Source organism: Athene cunicularia, assembly GCF_003259725.1.
Source record: "Athene cunicularia isolate RWA chromosome 1 unlocalized genomic scaffold, athCun1 chr1_part1, whole genome shotgun sequence".
Taxonomy (NCBI): Eukaryota; Metazoa; Chordata; class Aves; order Strigiformes; family Strigidae; genus Athene; species Athene cunicularia.
Genome location: NW_020799091.1, coordinates 91,701,033 through 91,720,561, shown reverse-complemented (window position 1 = coordinate 91,720,561; position 19,529 = coordinate 91,701,033). Strand labels below are relative to the sequence as shown.

Below are 19,529 nucleotides of genomic sequence, written 5' to 3'. Positions count from 1 at the left end.
AGCTGGCCCAAGTGACTTGAGACTTGATCTGTGGATAGATTTGCATGTTGATTTATGTGCTATACAGAACTTAATTAACCATATGAATTCTGAGAGTGCACTCAGTTACCGCTTCTGTCTTTCATTCATTTTTTTCAGATTTTCCCAGTAGAGTTCAAGACTCTTACACTTCTGCTTTTACGTATATCTAGAAAATGAGTAAGGCTTGTACATACATATTTGTGTGTGTTTATGTAAGTGTATATTCAACTACATAAAAAACTGGAATAGAAGCTCTTCTTTAAGACCGTCTTCTCTTTCCAGTCTTTAAATATCCAAAACAAGAAATCTGTTGCATAAATGGTGCTTTTTCTGTATTTTCTAGAAGTTAATAGATCCTTGAGATCCAGTAGCAACTGCTTTGTGAGGATTTTGTTACATACTGAATTGTTAAAAGGTTGTTAAGGTATCAAAATCAATAGCAGAGGTAGCTAGCATACAGGTGGCCATGTTTTTCTGAGGAGCAATTCCTCATTCAATGCAAAAGTTAAGGAGCTCTAAGAATAAAGCTTTCAATACTTTTTCTTCAATGTTTCTTCCGGCAGTCCTTTTTTCACCTGTTTATGTCCACTCCTGTATGTATGCTTCCTATCTCAGAGTTCTCATTCTTGTTTTGTCCTGCCCTTTTCTTAGTGTACTGTTAGCTTGGCTGCTGGGTGTTCAGAAGTCATTTTGCTGAGAAGTATATTTATGCTCATTGGCCTACTTAGAGCTCAACATCTGCAGGCTTTCTTATCATGCTTTATATATTCCAGTGATTTCCCTAGCCAGTCAGAAAACATGTATCTTCTGATCAATGAGCTGGCCACCCATGCAGCCCATTTGAAGGGGTTAACCAGAAAGTAGATAGACACTTGCAGTCTTCTAAACTGCTTTGCAACCCATGTGCTGTGCATATTTGTCTTAGGATTTTCTGTCCCTGCTATAGAAATCAACTATTTTTTATTATACAATTATACAATTTACAAGTCACATGCTAACTTCTGATTTGACACCAGGATGTCTAAGCAGTTAAAGAAGTTTAGCACATGAACTGTGTTCTTCTGTCTCTCATGCCTTTCTGGTTTGAGGGATTTTTTCATCCATGAACTAGTCTGTCATATTCCTAGAGAAGACCTAATATTTTGTGTCTACTGGCACTTGCGTCAGTTTAGTGTATCTGTCATGGAACTCAGTAGCAGGGTTGAGAAGACAGCATTGCTCACTACATGTTATTGTGACGTTTTGGGTGAGTGATGGGATTTCTCAGACTACCTAGTATGTTATAGCACTGCTTACACTCATTTAAACTGCTCTTGATCTCCATTGCAAAGAAGATTGTACAAGGGAAAAGACCATTATGTAGTCTTAAGTGTCTTCTACAAAAAAGTTTCAAAATAGTTGAAATATCTGCTTACGTCATCGTGATATTCTAACTTCTGTAGTTTAAGAAGAAAAACAAAAAAAAAAAAAACCCAACCACAAAATCTCCTGTTCTGCACTGCTGTCATACTGTTAATGATCATTAAATGTTTATCATTTAATATATTTTGTATACCAGTAAATAATAAATATTTGTGCCTTCCTAATTAAATCATAGAATTTACTGCACAAAACTAGACCAGGACTATGGAAATTTCAGTGATTTGTTTTGTTGGGGGGTTTTTAATCATAAGTAGTACCAGAGGTTAGAAATAACTGCATGTATACATTTAATCCTTTTTTTATTTTCACTGAATATTATTGTATATTCAGATATATTGCAGTTTTTCAGATTCCTTGTGCTTTATACACTCTTCTGCAAGCGGTATGGATTTAAACATTTCTGTGAAGGAGATGCCTTCTGGAGCGGCATGTGTTAATCAGCATTTAAAGTGGAATAAGTATGTAGCATTTTTGGGTCCTGAGTACACCAAGTCTGCATACCAATAGGGGAGCCACTGCCTCAGCTGTTGAGCATGACTGCCATGAATAAGACTGCAAGAAAAATGATTCCTGATGAAGCTACAGAGCATGTATATAATCCATTCTTCTCAAATGCTGAGTAAAAACCTAGGCCACAAGAGTTTCTCTTCGTCAGTGGATACTTCACCCCTGCAGCTTATAAGTCACCATCAGAACTTCCTCTTCAGAGTCACCCTGTTGCAGATGTAAAGTCAGTAATACTGTAGCCATGATAAGAAATGTCAGAGCAGGGTGATAAATTGAATCTTAAACCTGAGCTTTCTGCTATTTTAGTACGAAGCTGTAGTAGAGTTTTTTCTGTGAAGGCTCAAATACAAAAATGTGCATAATTTCTTAACACAGATTTTTACTCCTAAAAAAACAGTTACTGTAACAAAACCCTAATGTAATGAATATAGTTAGAGTAAATAACAGTATTCTTCAGTAACTTTAGAATAAGATGTCATCAAGAACTTTTCTTTATGCACTAAAGTGTTTCAGCATCTCATGATGCATTTCCCATTTAAAAAAAAATAAATAAAAAAAATCAACCTTCTACCCAAGGAATCTACCCTTCTACTCCTGAATTAAAAATACATGTTAATCTTGAATGTGTTTTGTAGCTCTTAAGCCTTTGATATATGGTTCAGTCATTCCAGAGAAAATGTCTGTTCTTTGTTCAGCCTTTTTTATAAAGGAAACTCATGTCCAAAACCTAGGACTCCTTTATTGATGATAAAAAAGAACAGGGTTCTCAACTTTCTCAACTTCAGCCTAGTTTCTTCCTTCTTCTTTGATTGTTTAGGTACCAAACAATGTCCATGGATGACATAAAATGTCTTTTGCATTGCATGAATAAAGGGGTATTAGTGAGTTTACTGTATAAATTACTTGGATTCATTTGAATATACACATCGGATTTATTATGACTAATGTTGATGTAGCAAGCAAGAACATATTAAAAATACAAGTAATATGTTAGCATTTTATTTAAATGTTTACCGTTTCATATCAAAGTGGTTATAGGTAGTTAAAATTAGTTTATTGTTACTTAGATTCTACTAAAATCTTTCCATATTTCTTCACATTTCGGGAGTCTCTTCAGTGAAAATACCAGCTTTACGTTTGTGGTGTTCTGGTGTGGATTTTGTAAACAGGCCATACAGACTTTTCTTAAATGTTTTATCTAGCAGAAGGGTTATAACTGGATCTAAACTACTCTTAGCAGCAGCCAGACAAGTAAGGAAATTTTTTATTTCCACTAGATAGTTTAACCTTGGGCAGTCATCATTTGTAAGCAGTACATAAAAAATTGGCCTAAAAATATGATATGGAAGAAAGCAGACAGTTAATATCATCTGGATGACAAAAATGTTTCTTTTCACTGTACTGTAAATTAGATGTTTTTCACCAATGCAGGTATTTTTTTGTATTTTACTCAGATGTCTGGTAAGAGAATAGTATGAAAACAAAACTGTCATAAAAGATAAAAAAAAACATGCAGTGGCAAAAGAAGCTGCAATCATTGTGGTAAATTCACCAGCTTCTACCTTGATGTTGTAGCATTTGTGAAATTCTTCCATAGCCTTCGCCTGCATATTATATGTTATAGCTATTACCGTTATGCAGAGCACAGTAAGCCATATAATGATGCACAGATATTTTGCAAATTTTGGCTGACGAAACTTTTCAAGTACACATCTGTAAAAGTTTTCATTAACTGCTTGAGAGTATTGTACGTCACAATTTTTCTTCAGTGTTGAATATTGACTTAGAGCAGTTGAACATAAAATTATAATTGTAACATACATGCTGACATGCATAATGAGAGTCCCAAGGTGATTTGTTATTCTGCATGCTGTGGAGTCATATGTCCACTGGTACCCTCTTGCAAAATAGGCAGCCAGAAAAGGCATCGTGCTACATATGAGTAAGTTTGCAGTGACAAGGTTTGCCAGGTAAATGTATTGTGTTCTTTTCGTGAGTGCTTCCCTTGAAAATATCCAGGCAGCAAGAATATTTCCAAAACTTCCAGCAGGAAATAGGAAAGAGTAGATGACTGGTAGAGCTACAGTAGTAGCTAAGGATGGCTGAAGAAGACATGTTGAATTTCTCATTTATACTGGTATTTCTTGAATGAATGGTCAGAGCTGAAACAAAATTAAAATAATTATTTTTCTGTAATGTGCATCTAACATCTCTTTTATTCTTTGTTGTTATCTTAACTGTCCTCTTTCTCCCCTACTTTTCACTGTCACTACCTGCTGTTTGTCCTCTGGTATTGTATTTGCATGAGGTTACTGTTTGTGTGTTCTCTTCCACTGAGAGTTTTTTTTAGGAAAAGTTGGCTGATGTTGAACCCCAAAGATTTTAGGTGCATAGAATCTAATAATTAAACTGGGAAACAAAAGGTTGAAGCTAGGGTGTGACAATAACTTGTTGGTCTTGGTTTATTTCTTAATCTTCTGGAACATCTGTAACCTGCTTTGGAAACTGATTCTAGACTATTTTAAGTTAAATAAGCAAAATAAGTGCAAAGTATTACTTTAATTGCAGAAATGCAAAAGAGTATACTCTGGGCTCTGTACCTCCATTTAAGTATAAATTAAACTCTTCATGATGTAGGCATCTGGCTAGATGCATTTATTTTGTGCTGATGTCTGTATTTAATGTCACTTTGTTCAGAGCTCTAATCTTAGATGTACATTTTGAATAAGCAATTAAATCTGGATTTTTAAACATATGAAATGGGTGTTAAAAATGGCAATATTTTTTTTCAAGTTCAGTTTTTAATCCTTTTTTCATTTTTGAGACTGAAAATAAGAAATCAAAGCTTTATACAATGGCTCTATAAAATCTGGCATTTCAGCTTACTAACCTGTAGTGAAGAGAGATCCTATTGTCCAGACACTATTTTACTGAAGTATCATGGTTATCTTTTCTTCCATATAAAATCGCGTGGAAAAAATAACAGATTTCAGACTTACAGACGTAATATTTTTTTTAAAACAGCTTTAAGCAAATGAACTCAAATAGCAAAGAACATTCTGTGTAGTTATGATAAAAGGCCCAGACACCCAGCTGACTAGATAGCAAAAAGTTGTAAAAGTCACATTTAAAAAATATGCTGTAAGCCATGTTTTGACAACTTGCAAATTAAACTAACTTTTATAGCTGTGGCATTTTAGTGTACACTAAGTCCCATATGGATTGTGAACCAAAATGTATTAAATTCTTTTATTACAATGAATTAAATTCACAAAGTAATTGTTTAATTCAGTCATTTAGAAGTCTAATGATCATTTTTGTGTCAATGACCAAATTTTGTCAGGTGAAACAAAGTAGTAGTAGCTTACCTATATGCAAGCTGCAGGCACCTTCCTTTGCAGAGAGGAATTTTTTTCTGTCCGATACCTTTTTTGTCTCTACTGCTGCAATGAAAAGGATGATACTTGAATCTGGAAAGTACAGTTAAGAACAATATCTCTCTGACATAAGTAGGTTTTCAGAATGTCCACTTTTCTTTTACAGTGTCAAAAAGTGGCTAGGCATTTAAATTTCAGACAAGATGATGTTGTCTGTGCAAAAAAGACTTTGAAATTAGGTCAGGATGCAGCTCCATTAGAAGAATAAAAAGAACGAGATACTGTGGAATAATGATTGTAACTCTCCTTTGGTCATGTAGGTATGGCACAGAAACACCTTTCAATCATTTATATAGTGCTTTCCTCTTTTGGGGGTAGAGGGATTGTTAGTTTCATTCTCTTTAGGACTGCCCACTTCGCAGGGGTGGGGGGAAGTTGCTACTTTATATGTGAAAATTTGTATTTTCAATGATATTTAACTGTTCTTCAGCTCCAAGGTCTGTCATAAAGCTGACTGTCTATTCCTGAAACCCCTGTGCAATAATACTGTATCCATATCTGTCCCCAGATGAGTGACCAAATGAACACACCTCATATGTTTAGTCAGGTGATAGACTCTGTGGAAGCAATTTACAGCTAATGCGTTCTAGGCATCAGTTGGGGAAAACTAACTCTGTATCCAAGAAATAGTCTTTTATACAAATCATCCAGAAGTGTCCACAGCAAAGGTTTGGTCACAGATCAGTCAAACTCTGTTTAGCTCTAAGAGCTTGAGACTCTTGAATTTCCTTCTGTCTGATACATCTGTGGTTGTCAGATACAGCTTTTCAACAGCTGTAAGCTCCTTTACGAGAATAGAGGAGGTACTGTATAAAAACTTCTGCAATTTTGGTAAGGTTCTTGTTTTGTTAGTTTTGCTTTGTCTAAACACACTGTGAGAATCCACCTCAGTGATCTACTATCAATTTTATTGTTCAGTTTCATTATTATTTTTTCTTTTTTTACTAAGATGATGGACATGTATGCTGGCCTCCTATTTACACTACATAGCTGACATCATTTAAGATTAAATTTAAGTGAGGGAAACTTGCTGTGCATTAGTAGTAATTTATAAAGCTGTAATTAGTTCACATGTACTTTAATTCTTATTCCTGTTAGATTTAGTTATAACTTGGTTTTATTTTTTTCCACTTTTGAATGTATAGTTATATTAAAATTTGTTCTAACAGAGTCTTGTGTTAAATATTCAATAGTTTAAGTAGTCTTAGAAGTCCTTCTTACTGTGGTGTTCCATCCAGATTTACACACAAGAATGCATATCCTGAAAATTTGCTAAGAGGAGATATGCCAAAAAATACTGTGAGCAATTCCAGTTAGTAGGGGTTTTAAAAATTATTAGTATTGTTATTGTTGTTGCTGTTACTGGGTTGGTTATTAACTGTAGCCTGTATTGTTTATAATTCAATGACCATAACTTGCTGTAGGAAGAGATAATGCTATATTTTTTTTCTAATTTACTGTGTGATAATAGATTATTATAGTGAATCACAGTCTATCAGACCGTTTTGGAACTGATTAGTGAGATGAGTAACAAAGGAATGGGATATTACAAATTAAAATGACAAACCAACCCTAGAAACACAGTTACAATTGGTTCTAAGCTGTAATAAGCACTTCCATTATTTTAGTGGACTGTTTCCATTTACCTAACTTATAAATGGCATGTTTTATCTAAAATATATTTGATGATATTGAAATGGTGCAAGGGCATCTTCTGTGCAATTCACTCTTCTTCATAATGACCTTCACATGCATTCTTCACCTCAATTATTTATATTTTCTGTATTCTTAAACCATTATCACTTTCTAATTTATACATTACTTGATTTTATATGCCAGTAGGCAGCATATGTTGCATTTTGCCATTGTATGCAATTTATTTTGTGGTCCAAAGGCACAAAACCAGGGAAATTCCCACTGGTGAAAGGTATTTCAATTAACTATGTATAACCCATACCTAGCATGCTATGTAATACAATCATATATGACAGAGTGATCCTCTCACAGGCTGCCTGGCCACTTTCTCTCCCTTCTTCCTGCTTGAGGTGATAGAAGACAGCCCAGTCAACCTCATAGCTCCTTGTGCCTGTCACAAACCAAAGAGAGAACTGGCCCCTTCCTGCTGTACAACAGAGTGTATAATGTGTTGGCATCAGTTGCACCTTGTAAGATGGAGGAAGGCAGCAGCTCGGTTACGTCTGGCTCCTGTAGCAGTCCTGGCTCTGTCTGCACTATGGAAGGCCCAAGAGATGCACTCAGTGTCTGCATCTTGAAGGATGGGAAGCAACTGCTGAGAATAAGGCACAGAAAAAAGTGTGCAACCCTGGATATGGCTACTATGGTTCTGAGGATGAATCACACTAAATAAATTCATAGCGTTCACCAAACGTACAGCAGCCTTTAACTTGAGATTTAATTTCATGTTCTTGGAATTTGATCTACTGTATGGCATTTAATACCAAGATAAGTCTCTAAGATGCAGCGGCTACTACACAAATGTAATCCATATTTTCTTTCCAAAAAAATCATTTTGCAAGCAGCTTTCCTAGAACTTTAACTTTTGATGATTAGTTTTGTTGAGAATTTTTTTTCATTAAACATTAGAAGTTTCTTTGACAGATGTAGTACACAATAACCATTTTCATTTGGACATCTGTATAAGCTTTCCTTGCAGGAGTAACGCAGAAGTGCGCAGCTCTTCTCCTGACTTGACAGAATGAGGATTTTAGCTATATTCAGTATATGTATTTAATATGGTAAGAAGTGCTTGTCAAACCAAAATTATCTAAGCTCATGTTTAAATGTAGTCTAGTTGAGTTGAGCACTATGCTGAATCAGTGAAGATAAAGTATTTGGCAGGTTTGAACTGGATCTGTGTTTGCTGTTCATTAATGATACATTTTCAGCAGTTTTAGAACTGCCCTTGTGGTTCAGAAAAATAGACCCAGACTAAAAGTGCTTATGTTGTTTGATGAATTACATGTGTATGCAGTATAACTCTGTGGCATCCTTATGGACATGGAAATGGAGATATATTGCACTAATAGCTTCAATTCTTTCATTGTCATAAAATATGAAACATTAGGTGTTTCACAGGCTCCAGGTAGTTGTTTTACATAGACAAAACACAAGCAAACCGATGTCTTTTAGGCAGGAAAACTTACAGTACTGACAAAAATAATCTTCAAACATTTTTCTATTTCAGGTCTTTAATGCTAAATACTTTGTATTTTTTCCCCAATTACATTCTTTCTGCAGCTCCCAAAGGTCTCTTTAACTGTATTTGCTTCTAAAAAAATAGTGGCTGTGTATTGATCATGATGATTTTTACTTCTAGCTTCAAAAATAATGTTTTCATGTGAAAATTTTGTTGATTGTCGTAGTCAAATAGGAAGCTTTATCTGTGTTTTTCTGCATCACACTATGATCTGGTTTTTTCCAAGTTAAATATGTTTGTGTATAACAGGTCTTTGGTTTTTCCAGGTTCTTAATCTTCTGTGAAAATGAAAAATAACAAAGCAAAAATAAAAAATGGCAGTAAAAGCAAAACTGATGCTTAAATGATAGATTCTGTTGGCTGAAGGCTGGGAGTTCTGACTGCAAAATTAATTCCTTGCTGATAAAGGACATTTCTATACCCCCTGCCAAAAATGATCCTGTCCTTTCATCAAACATTTAATTTGTTGTTAACCATGCTTAACTTCTTTACCTAGTGAGAATTTTTGTGGAAGCAGTAGAAAGTATATTTTTCTTTTTAAAGCAGTTATTTAAGTCTGTGGTTTGACAGTTCTCTGAAGAAGCTGGCCTTGCTTTGTAATAGGTGCAAAGCTGTAGTACCCCTCTCTGTATGCAAACTTTAAAGGAACCAGAACTCACAGGCCATTTACAGACAAAAGCAAGGTAACTTTTACAAGTAGCGTGTACCAGAATATATTATTATTGTGGTATATTTTAAATATTCAACTTGTTAAAACATAGGTTTATAAGTAAACCCTAGCTTTTTTTGGTCCTCATTTTGTTTCTCATTTTGCAGTACTATGATACACAGTTAACTGTTTCTCTGCCATTCATGTTCTTGTTTCTACTACACTTTCCACTCTAACTGTGCAGTTTGAATGTTAAGGATTTTTCCAGCTTCATCCCTGCCCCCTAATTATTCTCACTCTCTGTGGGATGGCAAAGAGAATCGGAGGGGTAAAAGTGCAAAAGCTTGTTTATGATTTCTCTTTCTTCCCCCTCCTGTTCTTGTGGCTGCTCTGCTGCAGAACAGGCTGCTGCTTCTGATGCTTCTTTCTGCTCCCTCTAACAGGCTCTGGTCAAATCTGTTGTTATCTCGAACTATTTGAGCCCCACATTGGGTGTCAAAAAGGGTGGTTGTGGTTTAATCCCATGAGGCAGCTAAGCCACAAGCAGCTGCTTGCTTACTCCCCCTCCAGTTGGTAGGGGGTGAGAATTGGTAGGGTAAAAGTGAGAAAACTCATGGTTTAAGATAAAAAGAGTTTAAAGAAAAGAAAAAGAAAAAAGAGGGGGGGAGGGTGTAAGAAAACCTGAGAAAAACAAATGGTACAGAAAACCCCAAATGCTCATCCCCAGCTGACAGATGCCCAACCAGTTCCTGAGAAATGGCAGGGCTGGCAAACTGCCTCCCTGGATTTTATTGCTGAGCACGAGGTCATATGGCATGGGATATCCCTTTGGTCAGTTGAGGTCAGCTGTCCCAGCTGTGTCCCCTCCCAAATTCTCATGTACCCCCAGCCTGCTTGCTGGTGGGGTGGTGTGAGAAGAAGAAAACACCTTGACGCTGTGCAAGCGCTGTTCCCTGATAACTAAAACCTCCCAGTATTATCAACATTGTTTTCATCACAAACCCAAACATAGCCCCATACTAGCTACTGTGAAGAAATTTAACTCTATCCCAGTCAGAAGCAGTGTACAGCTGTTTACTCAAACCAGGTGCACTTTGATATGTTTATGATTCAAGTTGTAAACTTGTATCTGGCAAACAGTTTTGTTTCTTGACTTATGTTTTCATTTTAAGGAATATATGTGTGACAATGTTGCTGTTAATGTATTTATCAAGTCTAAAAAGTATAGAAGTGACTAGCCAGCGTGTATATTTTATATGCATTTTGTAACTAGAGTTTATTCCAATGAAGAATATGTGCTTCTTTTTACATAGCAAAAAAGTGACATTTTGATAGGCCAACTGAAATTTGAGGATGTGTTCTAGATTTGAATAAGAAGGAAAATGAGGTTCATGAGGGTTATGTGGAGATGTGCATTGAGTTAGTCTCTACTTAGAGAAAGAAGAACAAATAGAATGATTTACATGTTGAAATTAATCTGAAAACTCAACTAATTGCTGTGGTTGGCCCTGATAGTGCTTAGGAAGCACTGCTAAGATGAGGAGTAAGAGACACTATTAAAGTGAATAATTATATGGTCATTTGACATGTCACAGTGTAACTTTCATCAGACCTCCCAAGATGCTTACTTTGCTCTTCAATAACATTGTCTTGCAGAGCCTGGTGTTTTACTCTCAAATTTGGGAAAATGTATGGCAGAAAAGAATGTAAGAATTAAATATTTTTTAAAAATAGTAAAGATACCTGCTTTTGAGTTTTGGTCAGTAGTAATTGTTTCCTACATGACAATGCTGTCTAGTTTCAGATCCCTTTCTGAGCCAGTTGATACATCCGGCCTTTAACATCTTGAAGCACTGATTCAAATCGTTGTGGAATTCCATAACTATTTTCACTTGTCTGGTTGCTTTCTGGGGTTCTTTTTTTGTTCTAACTGCTACTCCCTTAATGTCACACTCTGTCAAAGATCATATAGTCATACCTGTTCCTTTCCGCACCATACCTGCTGTTACAGATTTGTGCTTCCTTTCAGATTTTCATTTTTTGAGTTGAAGAGTTGATTTAATGTAGTCTGTATAGAATCTGTATTGTATAAGTTACACAGTAGCACAATGATGATTTCTCTTTTTTTTTTCTCTGAAATTTAATAACAATCTGTTTGCTCTTTTACCGGTGTTGAACAGAGTTATATCTTGAACTTTTTTTAGGTTTCACTACCCTGAATAATTGTGTGTTGTTTGAAAACTTAGTCATTTCCTTACTTTCAGTCATTCCAGATTGTAGTGTTAAACATGTCTGTAAATTTATCTATTCGCAGATTTTTGGGAAATGTCACAAAGAAAATGACTATGTATTTTTAAGCCACCTTTCCAATTTTTAACCAGTTGTAAAACAGGAATCAACAGCTAACATACTAGGGTTTGTTAGAGCCTTTAGTATGTGACATTGCTGAAGTCCCAGCTACACCATATCACCTTTATCCCAGTGCTTCTTAAGTCTTCCAGAAAGCTCCTCTGTTATTGATTTTCTGTTACTTGACTTCCCTCAAACAAATCTATTTGCTTTTCCCTAGGGTACCTTATACAATCAAGCTTGCCCAATTTCATTTGCCCTTAAAGGTGCTGTGGATTTGCCTAATACAAACATTATAGTGTAGCTCCTGAAATCTGTTTAAATGATTTGGGTTATATTTGCTGCTTGTGTGCAGAGGCTGGTTTAAGCAATAGATTAACCTGTATTGTAATGCTTTTGAAACATTTTAATGTGCAGCATGTAGTCCTGGGCAAGTGTTAGTTACTCTTTGATATTTCTTCTAAAATGGTTTGTTCTGAAACCTTGTCTGCTGATACTGTGTATGTCTTGGTGCTCATTCTCTACAATCTGCAAAGAATAGCTATCATATAGAACACACCTGATCAGTGCAAATAGGTTTGGGTGTTTAAGACTTTCCTCTTGAAGAAAGTACTGACTAGATTTCACTGTTAAAATCATTAAAAACAAAAAGTCCACATAATACTATTCATATGATGAACTAAAATCTTGAACTTGTATTGCATGACTGTTTTCTTGTTGTCCTTTTATGTATTTAGTTGCTCACAAAATAATACTGTAGTAACCAAGTAAATGTTACATAATTTACAAAAGTATGTCCAGAATAACAAGGTGGTCTTTTTTTGTCCTGTAGAACACATTCCTTTTTGATATTGGCTTTAAAAGTCAACTTCGTTTGTAGCATTGAAGCCCTGTACTATTACTTGATCTTCTGAAGAGATCCAAGTCTATTTTTGTAATTGTGCAGTATCCATGAATTGCAATACTTGTAAATGAAAATTCTGGTTTAAACTGAACATTTTCTTCAAAAGAATTAGAATTCAAACTTTGTTCAAGCCATACGGTGTCATAGAATCATCGGATGGTTTGGATTGGAAGGGACCTTACAGATAATCTTGTTCCACTTCCCCCTGCCGTGGGCCAGAGACACTTTCCACTAGACCACGTTGCTCAAAGCCCCGTCCAACCTGGCCTTGAACACTGCCAGAGAGGGGACATCCACAGCTTCTCTGGGCAACCTATTCCAGTGCCTCGCCACCATCACAGTAAAGAATTTCTGCCTAATATCTAACCTGAATCTACCCTGTTTCAGCTTAAAACCATTACCCCTCATCCTATCACTACACTCCCTGATAAAGAGTCCCTCCCCATCTTAACTGTAGGCCTCCTTTAAGTACTGGAAGGCCGCTATAAGGTCTCCCTGGAGCCTTTTTTTCTCCATGTTGAACTACCCCAACTCTCTCTCTCTCTGTCCTCACAGGGGAGGTGCTCCAGCCTCCTCTGGACCCGCTCGAGCATGTCCGTGCCCTTCTTATGCTGGTGGCCCCAGAGCTGGACACAGCCCCACAGCAGGTGGGGTCTCACAAGAGCAGCGTAGAGGGGGACAGTCCCCTCCCTCGACCTGCTGGCCACACTGCTCTTGATGCAGCCAAGGATACAGTTGGCTTTCTGGGCTGTGAGAGCACATTGCTGGCTCATAGTCAGTTTTCCATCCACTAATAACCCCAAGTCCTTTCCTGCAGGGCTGCTCTCAATCTGCTTATCTCCCAGCCTGTATTTGTGCTTGGGATTGCCCCAACCCATGTGCAGGACTCTGCACTTGGCCTTATTGATCTTCACAAGATTTGCATGGATGTTATTCATGTCCATCCTGTCCCACCTTCCACGTGCCCCCAGCCTGGTGATCAGTGTCATCAGTCAGTTACAGCAGAAGATATATAGGCAAATAATGATGAGATAATTTATATATCTTATGAAATGATGTCTTATAAACTCCACTAGGTTTACCAGCATTGATGTAACTATGTAGAGAACTACTATACTGCATAGAAGAATTGCAGAGGACAAGGAACCTTACAGTGTACAAACACAAAGCCAAGACACTTCTTGCTTCAGTGCACATATAATAGATGACAAGATAATATATAAAAGATCATAAAAAATTATAATGCAATTATTGTGAGAATCAATCAGAAATTATTGTACAAATACCTTACTTGTAGGTTGAAACTGTTAAAAAAAGTATTTACCATTGCATTTTTATGAAAATTACATGTTTGTTGGAATCACTCTCTTCAAGATTAAGAAACCTCATCCTTTTTTGTTTAAAAAAAACCCAAAATACACTGGCTAGTGATTGTCATTTTTTTAACATGTTTATACCCAGTTTCACCAAAATTGAATGATGTAAAATCACATTAAAATGAAACTAGATTCATATCTAGTAGACATGAAGTGTTATGTTTACTTTGCTCAGTAAGAGTTTTATAAGTAGCTTCTGTAAAATGAGGATATTATACACAACTAGTAAAAATCCACAAATTTTGACACAGATTTGGCATAAAATATCACATGTTACATCAGAGGAGTTACTATTAGTCATATTAAAACCAACTTCTTTACACCATCTTACCTGAGCAATATTGCTTGTATGTGTTCACAATAGTAAATTTTATGGAGCTTAACATCTGGTGTCTAATTCATTCACCTTTCTGGCCTGTCATGGCAGACATTTAAATTGTTCTTGGTATAACTGCCTCTAGGCGTCTTTGGGTCAACCAACCACCTTAAGATCCCTGTTTTTTTAAAGAATGTTAAAGTTTGAAATTTTTGTTTATGCCTAAATACATAAACCTGTTTGGTTTTAATCTGAGAATATAGTTGTATCTATGGGACATTGCTGTTACATTGCCATTTACATAGCATCAGCAATTATCAAGGTTATTTTAATTATGTAAAAAGACACCTGCACCAGGGGGGAAGTGTGCAGTTGAAATGCATGGCTTTGGAAATCTGTAAGTGGACCAGTGACTGCACCTGAGCTAAAATCAGAGCTGATGTGTTAGGTGTTCACGAGAGCCAGTTTTTCTATTCTGCTCTTTATGCCTGATCAATTCTGTGAGTTTATGTTCCTTGTTGATCTACTTTTTGTAACTGCAGTCACCAAATTTGTCAGAGTTTGAAGGAAACCTTAGGTAACTGAAAATACCAGTATGACATCTTTCCTTCAGTAATTTCTGCTTTCCCAGATGCATTGCTTACTGTTCCTCAGATGTTCGACCTTGACTTTCATTAAAACGTTGAGAATATAATAAGGGTCTTAGAAGGCTTGCATATTTTAATTTTGCTGTTTAATAAAACCAAGTGTACCTTCTGTAATTATAAGTGAATTAATGGTAGTTGTATTATTAACTTCATTTTTAAGCCATATATGTTGCTAAATTCAGAAATATTTTATTGGAAAAAATACTTCTATAAATGTAGTTAAAATGCTCATCTCTGAAACCTGTTAAAACACAGAAGTACATAAAATCTTTCATGGTTTATATAGCTCTTTTGAATAGGATATAATTCATCTATTACTTACATACACAAGTTGGTAATATTAATGTCTATACACAAGATTCCTTATACAGATTCAAGCCACTTTGTGGAGGTCTCCTTACAGAGTTAGTGTTCTAGTTTAGCCCAACAGAAGAAGTCTGAGGACTTCCTATCTCGTTTTCTTAGATAAACAAGAGCAAAATACTTCTGAAAAGTAACTTCTCATTTCACAAACAGAAGTAATACTTCTCATTTTTAACAGGAAGAAAGACGCAGGATTAGTAGCTCTACAGTATAGCATTTGGTAATCTTAAATTGATGTCCTGGAGTGACAGAGATAAACCAGTATGCATTCAGATAATCAAATCAAAGACTTCTTCTTTAAAGAACTTGAGTGAGGAGTGGTGGTAGATAATCTCTCTTGTGTATATTGTCCAAGTTTTATTTCTGAAGTGCTTTCCAGAGTTAGGCCTGAATCTCCGTGAATTTTTCTGCAAATAAGTTGGAATACCGTCTTACGGACACTTCTGGACATTAGGAAATACATAACTGGGTCTAAGCAGCTGTTAAAAGATGAAAATATGAGCATCACCTCATTGCATTTGTGAATGATTTCCTTCCAATAACAAGATGGGTTTTGTAACTGTGATGTAATGTAGGCAAACCGGAACATGTGGTAAGGAACAAAACAGATGGTGAAAATAACGAGCACAATGAAGGAATTCCTTGCTGTCTGGGTATATTTTCCTGCATTGGGAAAATTTGCTCTTTTCCTTGAAATTTTCAGAAGGTTCTTGGCAATTTTAACATATGAGAGTATCAGAAGGAAAAAAACTATCCAAAAAATTATTACAGTAATGTAATTTAAAATTGCTTCTGTCTTTGCATTTTGTTTATTTCTGTAATGAAAGCACATAGTAGAATTGCTGTCCCCACTCTTAAAGAAAGATGGTGCAACTACTATTATAAATCCTGTTAGTGCAAGTGCCCACACCATGCAACATATACGTATGCTTCGTGTAGTAGTTAACATTTTAGGACGCTTCACAGACTTATTTATTTTTATATAACGATCTAGACTAATTAGTCCCAACAGTACTATACTAATATACATGTTCATATAAAATAGAGTTCCTACAATCTTGCATAAAATTAGTCCAAACATCCAGGTGTTTTTGGTAACATGATAGAGTATTCGGAAGGGAAGACAGAAGATCAGCAGAAGGTCTGCAACAGCTACGTTTAGCAAGTAAACTTGGATAGAATTCCTTTTCTGATGAATGCACAGGAAAGCAAACAGGGCTATAATATTTCCAACCAATCCAACGACAAAAATAATAGAGTAAAAAACTATCAAAGCAAATGACAGTGAGTTGTCATCCAAGGGACAACTGGCATTGTTTTGAATTTCTGAGGCATTTATGTCTAGGCTAGTTTGGTTACTCCAGAAGGCTTCCTTGTGTGGAATAAGGGTCAGTACATCAGCTGAAGCTGCAGCCATCATTTCTGGGGATTTTTTAGCTGTTCTGTAGGGATGTAAAGAGAAATTTTAAGAATTAAATTGCCATTGGATCATTTTCGTATTTCCTCACTATATGGTGTACAGTCTGGTGGGATATAAACATAAAAGGCAATAACTAAAAAAAAAAGTAAATGCATCAAAGTATCAGTGTAGCTGAGTAGGACTTTCAGCCGGATATCATGATACAATGTAAGTCTAGAATAATCAGTTCCCTGTTTTTCTTCACGTGAATTAGGCAAGAACAGATGGTACAGAGTACTCACACAGATAAAAATTTTAGTAATTACATTTTTATTACTGTCTTGTGTTGTTTTAAAAATCAACTATTATGATTTGCTGCAAACTTCAGAAATTTTTTAAAATTTTTTGTTTTATCTATAAGCACAAGGTTGGGGGTTTTTTTAAGTACAGATGTTAGAATTAGCCTTTCTAATTAATTAAGATGCAAGAACAGGTAAGTATAGCTAAGTGAACTATTCTCGGTGTTGATACAAACTACATAGTAATATATCCAAACAATTCTAAACTCATCAGTATTAATTTTAAATAAGTACCCGGGATCTCTCACATGCAAATCACTAGTTTTCAATTAGAAAAGCAATTGTTAATTAATATTTATCTGGCTATGTAATCTGTTATAAGTAACACTGTGAGTCAGTACTATTGCAGTAGCTTGGTTTTGATAATTTATATCTTCATGTAAACTTAAGTATTTTTATTCTTTCCTGTCTATTCACAAATCAGTAGTATGCAAATAAACCCATATTAGCTGGAAACTACATTAATGCAGTAACAGACTGTTCTCACATCTTCCTTGTTTTCATTGTTTCATTTAAAAGTTTTTAATTTCACTAAGCTTATTTTTGACTAGGAAGTTAGAATCTGTAAAAGAAAAGTCAGCCTTGACCAAAGAAGGAAAACCAAAAAAGTGTGTGGTTAGGAGAGCACAATCACAATGAGTTGCTTAGAGAGACGTTTAAGACTGATCAGTAATGATACAACTTTTGTTTTCAATTTATGTTTCATAGTGAGGAAAGAGTCCATAAATAATTTTATTCAGAATTTGTTTTAAAGGGGCAAGGTTTTTTCCTCTAATCTCATAAAAACTTCAGAATTGGTTTTGGTACTCTGAACTTGGTTGTCCAACAGTAACAAGAAATTAACAACAACAACAAAACACTGACATATACATAACTTTAGTTTGTCATTTGCGAGCTAGGTTTTAAAAATGCAAATTTTCATTTAAATGTGTGGTGTGGCAGTGAAAATGACAGCACTTCAGGTAAAATTCTTAGTAAGACCTAATGTACATATAAATCTGATTGGCTGACCTTGTGATTGCATTCAATTTGTACAATATATGAGCAGTTTCAAAAATATTTATGTTTTCATATTTGCCATTTCATATTTTATGGGCAAGAAGTAATTTTGAAAGTTTGATTTTAAAATGTGATGCTTTCAAATATATCTTGAAATCTCTCTACTAATATAATCTCTTGTTTCTGTTGCTTTTCTATAAAAATGCTTGACATCATGACTTGTATAAGTAGTGACAAGTTTTAGGTCAATGAGAGAGAGAAAGAAAAATTGATTGCATTGCAGCGAAACACTAGAAACACAACTTTTTGCGATCAGAAGTTTTGTCATGTGTAAGCAAGCAGGCATACTTAAACCTAGATATATTTAAGAAAGGGTATGACAGTCAGTAGTACCTTTGCAGTTAAGAGAAATTTTAAGAGAAATTTGTTTTACTATAGCTTAGGTATAAAAGAAACCACTTACCATTTATATGTTAAGAACTTCTGCTAGTTTTCAAAACTGCTGGTGAAGACAGAGAGGACTAACATGCAAGTCCTCTTATTAGAAAGCTAAAGCACCAGCTTCTCTATGAAAGTGATGAGAATCAGCTGACACAGTACAATTAGCAACAAGAGGAAGTTTAACTAGTGTTGCAACTTTTTTTAAAATACATTTTTAAATAGCAAAACTCACTTTATTGAAAAAATCAATTTTGCTGTTAGTTTGGGCTTTGCTGGAAGAGGTTCTATAATAAAATTTTCACTGAGTTTCACTCTGAATTGGGATATTTGGATTTTTTTTTTTCTCAGAAACTGCTTCTGGTGAGCAGTGTCAGCAGCTTCCTTTTTTGATGACAATTTTTGATAATAATAATAATGCTACCTGTGTTCTTTTTAATACTGTTAAGGAAACAGTATCACTTTTTCAAAGGTAGGGTAAAGGTAAATCAACACCACAGTGAAATGATACATTTTGTTTATGTTGGTGTGGTTCTCCCATCTACCTTCCTCCTTGCCTGGGATTAGAAATTTGAGGTTGGTCTTTTTCCCTCAAAATGACAGTGATGGGAGAATATGAAAGTGCACACTGTGTGCAGTTTAACAGTTTCAATAAGACAGAAGTGAAATACAATATGCAGAGATAATACCACCTGGTAATACTATTTTAAATAGGATGTAAGGGATTTAAAAGTACATTTATAAATTGCAAATTTAATATTGGATTACAGAAGTCCTCATGTAAGATAGCCTAAATCTAACAGTCATTGCAAGAACATTGTCTTGGCTTAGTATTCTCCTTAGTATTTGAAATGAGAATTTACATGTTAATTTTCTTAATATATCATCTGTTTAGGAATCAGCTTTTATGGAATTCTGCAGATTTCAGTTAGAATTGTAAACATGCATTCTTACTGGAAGGTGCTTGTTCTCATGCAGTTGAAACTTTTAAAATGAAAATGTTTGTGGTTACAGATGGATGACTTTACAGGTAGTCAAACTGAGCTTGTTTTAGCTCCTTTGCACTATTTCGAGTTCCTAATATTGTGATTTAAGCTGTAATGTATTTTTAAGAATCCATATACAA

At 35.3% G+C, this 19,529-nt stretch overlaps 3 protein-coding genes across 15 annotated transcripts in view; 1 reads left to right on the top strand and 2 right to left on the bottom strand.

The window, feature by feature from the left end:
- Positions 1-19,529, top strand: part of CASK (calcium/calmodulin dependent serine protein kinase) — a 199,469-nt gene that overhangs the window by 82,703 nt on the left and 97,237 nt on the right. The window lies entirely within an intron of this gene.
- Positions 3,045-5,366, bottom strand: GPR82 (G protein-coupled receptor 82). Its single transcript, XM_026842180.1, has 2 exons — positions 5,319-5,366; positions 3,045-4,112 (listed from the first exon to the last, which is right to left on the bottom strand). The coding sequence occupies exon 2, from the start codon at positions 4,077-4,079 to the stop codon at positions 3,045-3,047; it is 1,035 nt and encodes a 344-aa protein (XP_026697981.1). The 5' UTR covers positions 4,080-4,112; positions 5,319-5,366.
- On the bottom strand, positions 14,868-18,505 carry GPR34 (G protein-coupled receptor 34). Its single transcript, XM_026842050.1, has 2 exons — positions 18,429-18,505; positions 14,868-16,650 (listed from the first exon to the last, which is right to left on the bottom strand). The coding sequence occupies exon 2, from the start codon at positions 16,626-16,628 to the stop codon at positions 15,486-15,488; it is 1,143 nt and encodes a 380-aa protein (XP_026697851.1). The 5' UTR covers positions 16,629-16,650; positions 18,429-18,505; the 3' UTR covers positions 14,868-15,485.

What these genes read in the sequence shown, in the direction of transcription:
- GPR82 (XM_026842180.1), bottom strand. Translation starts at nt 4,079, where the DNA reads ATGAGAAATTCAACATGTCTTCTTCAGCCATCCTTAGCTACTACTGTA.
- GPR34 (XM_026842050.1), bottom strand. Translation starts at nt 16,628, where the DNA reads ATGATGGCTGCAGCTTCAGCTGATGTACTGACCCTTATTCCACACAAG.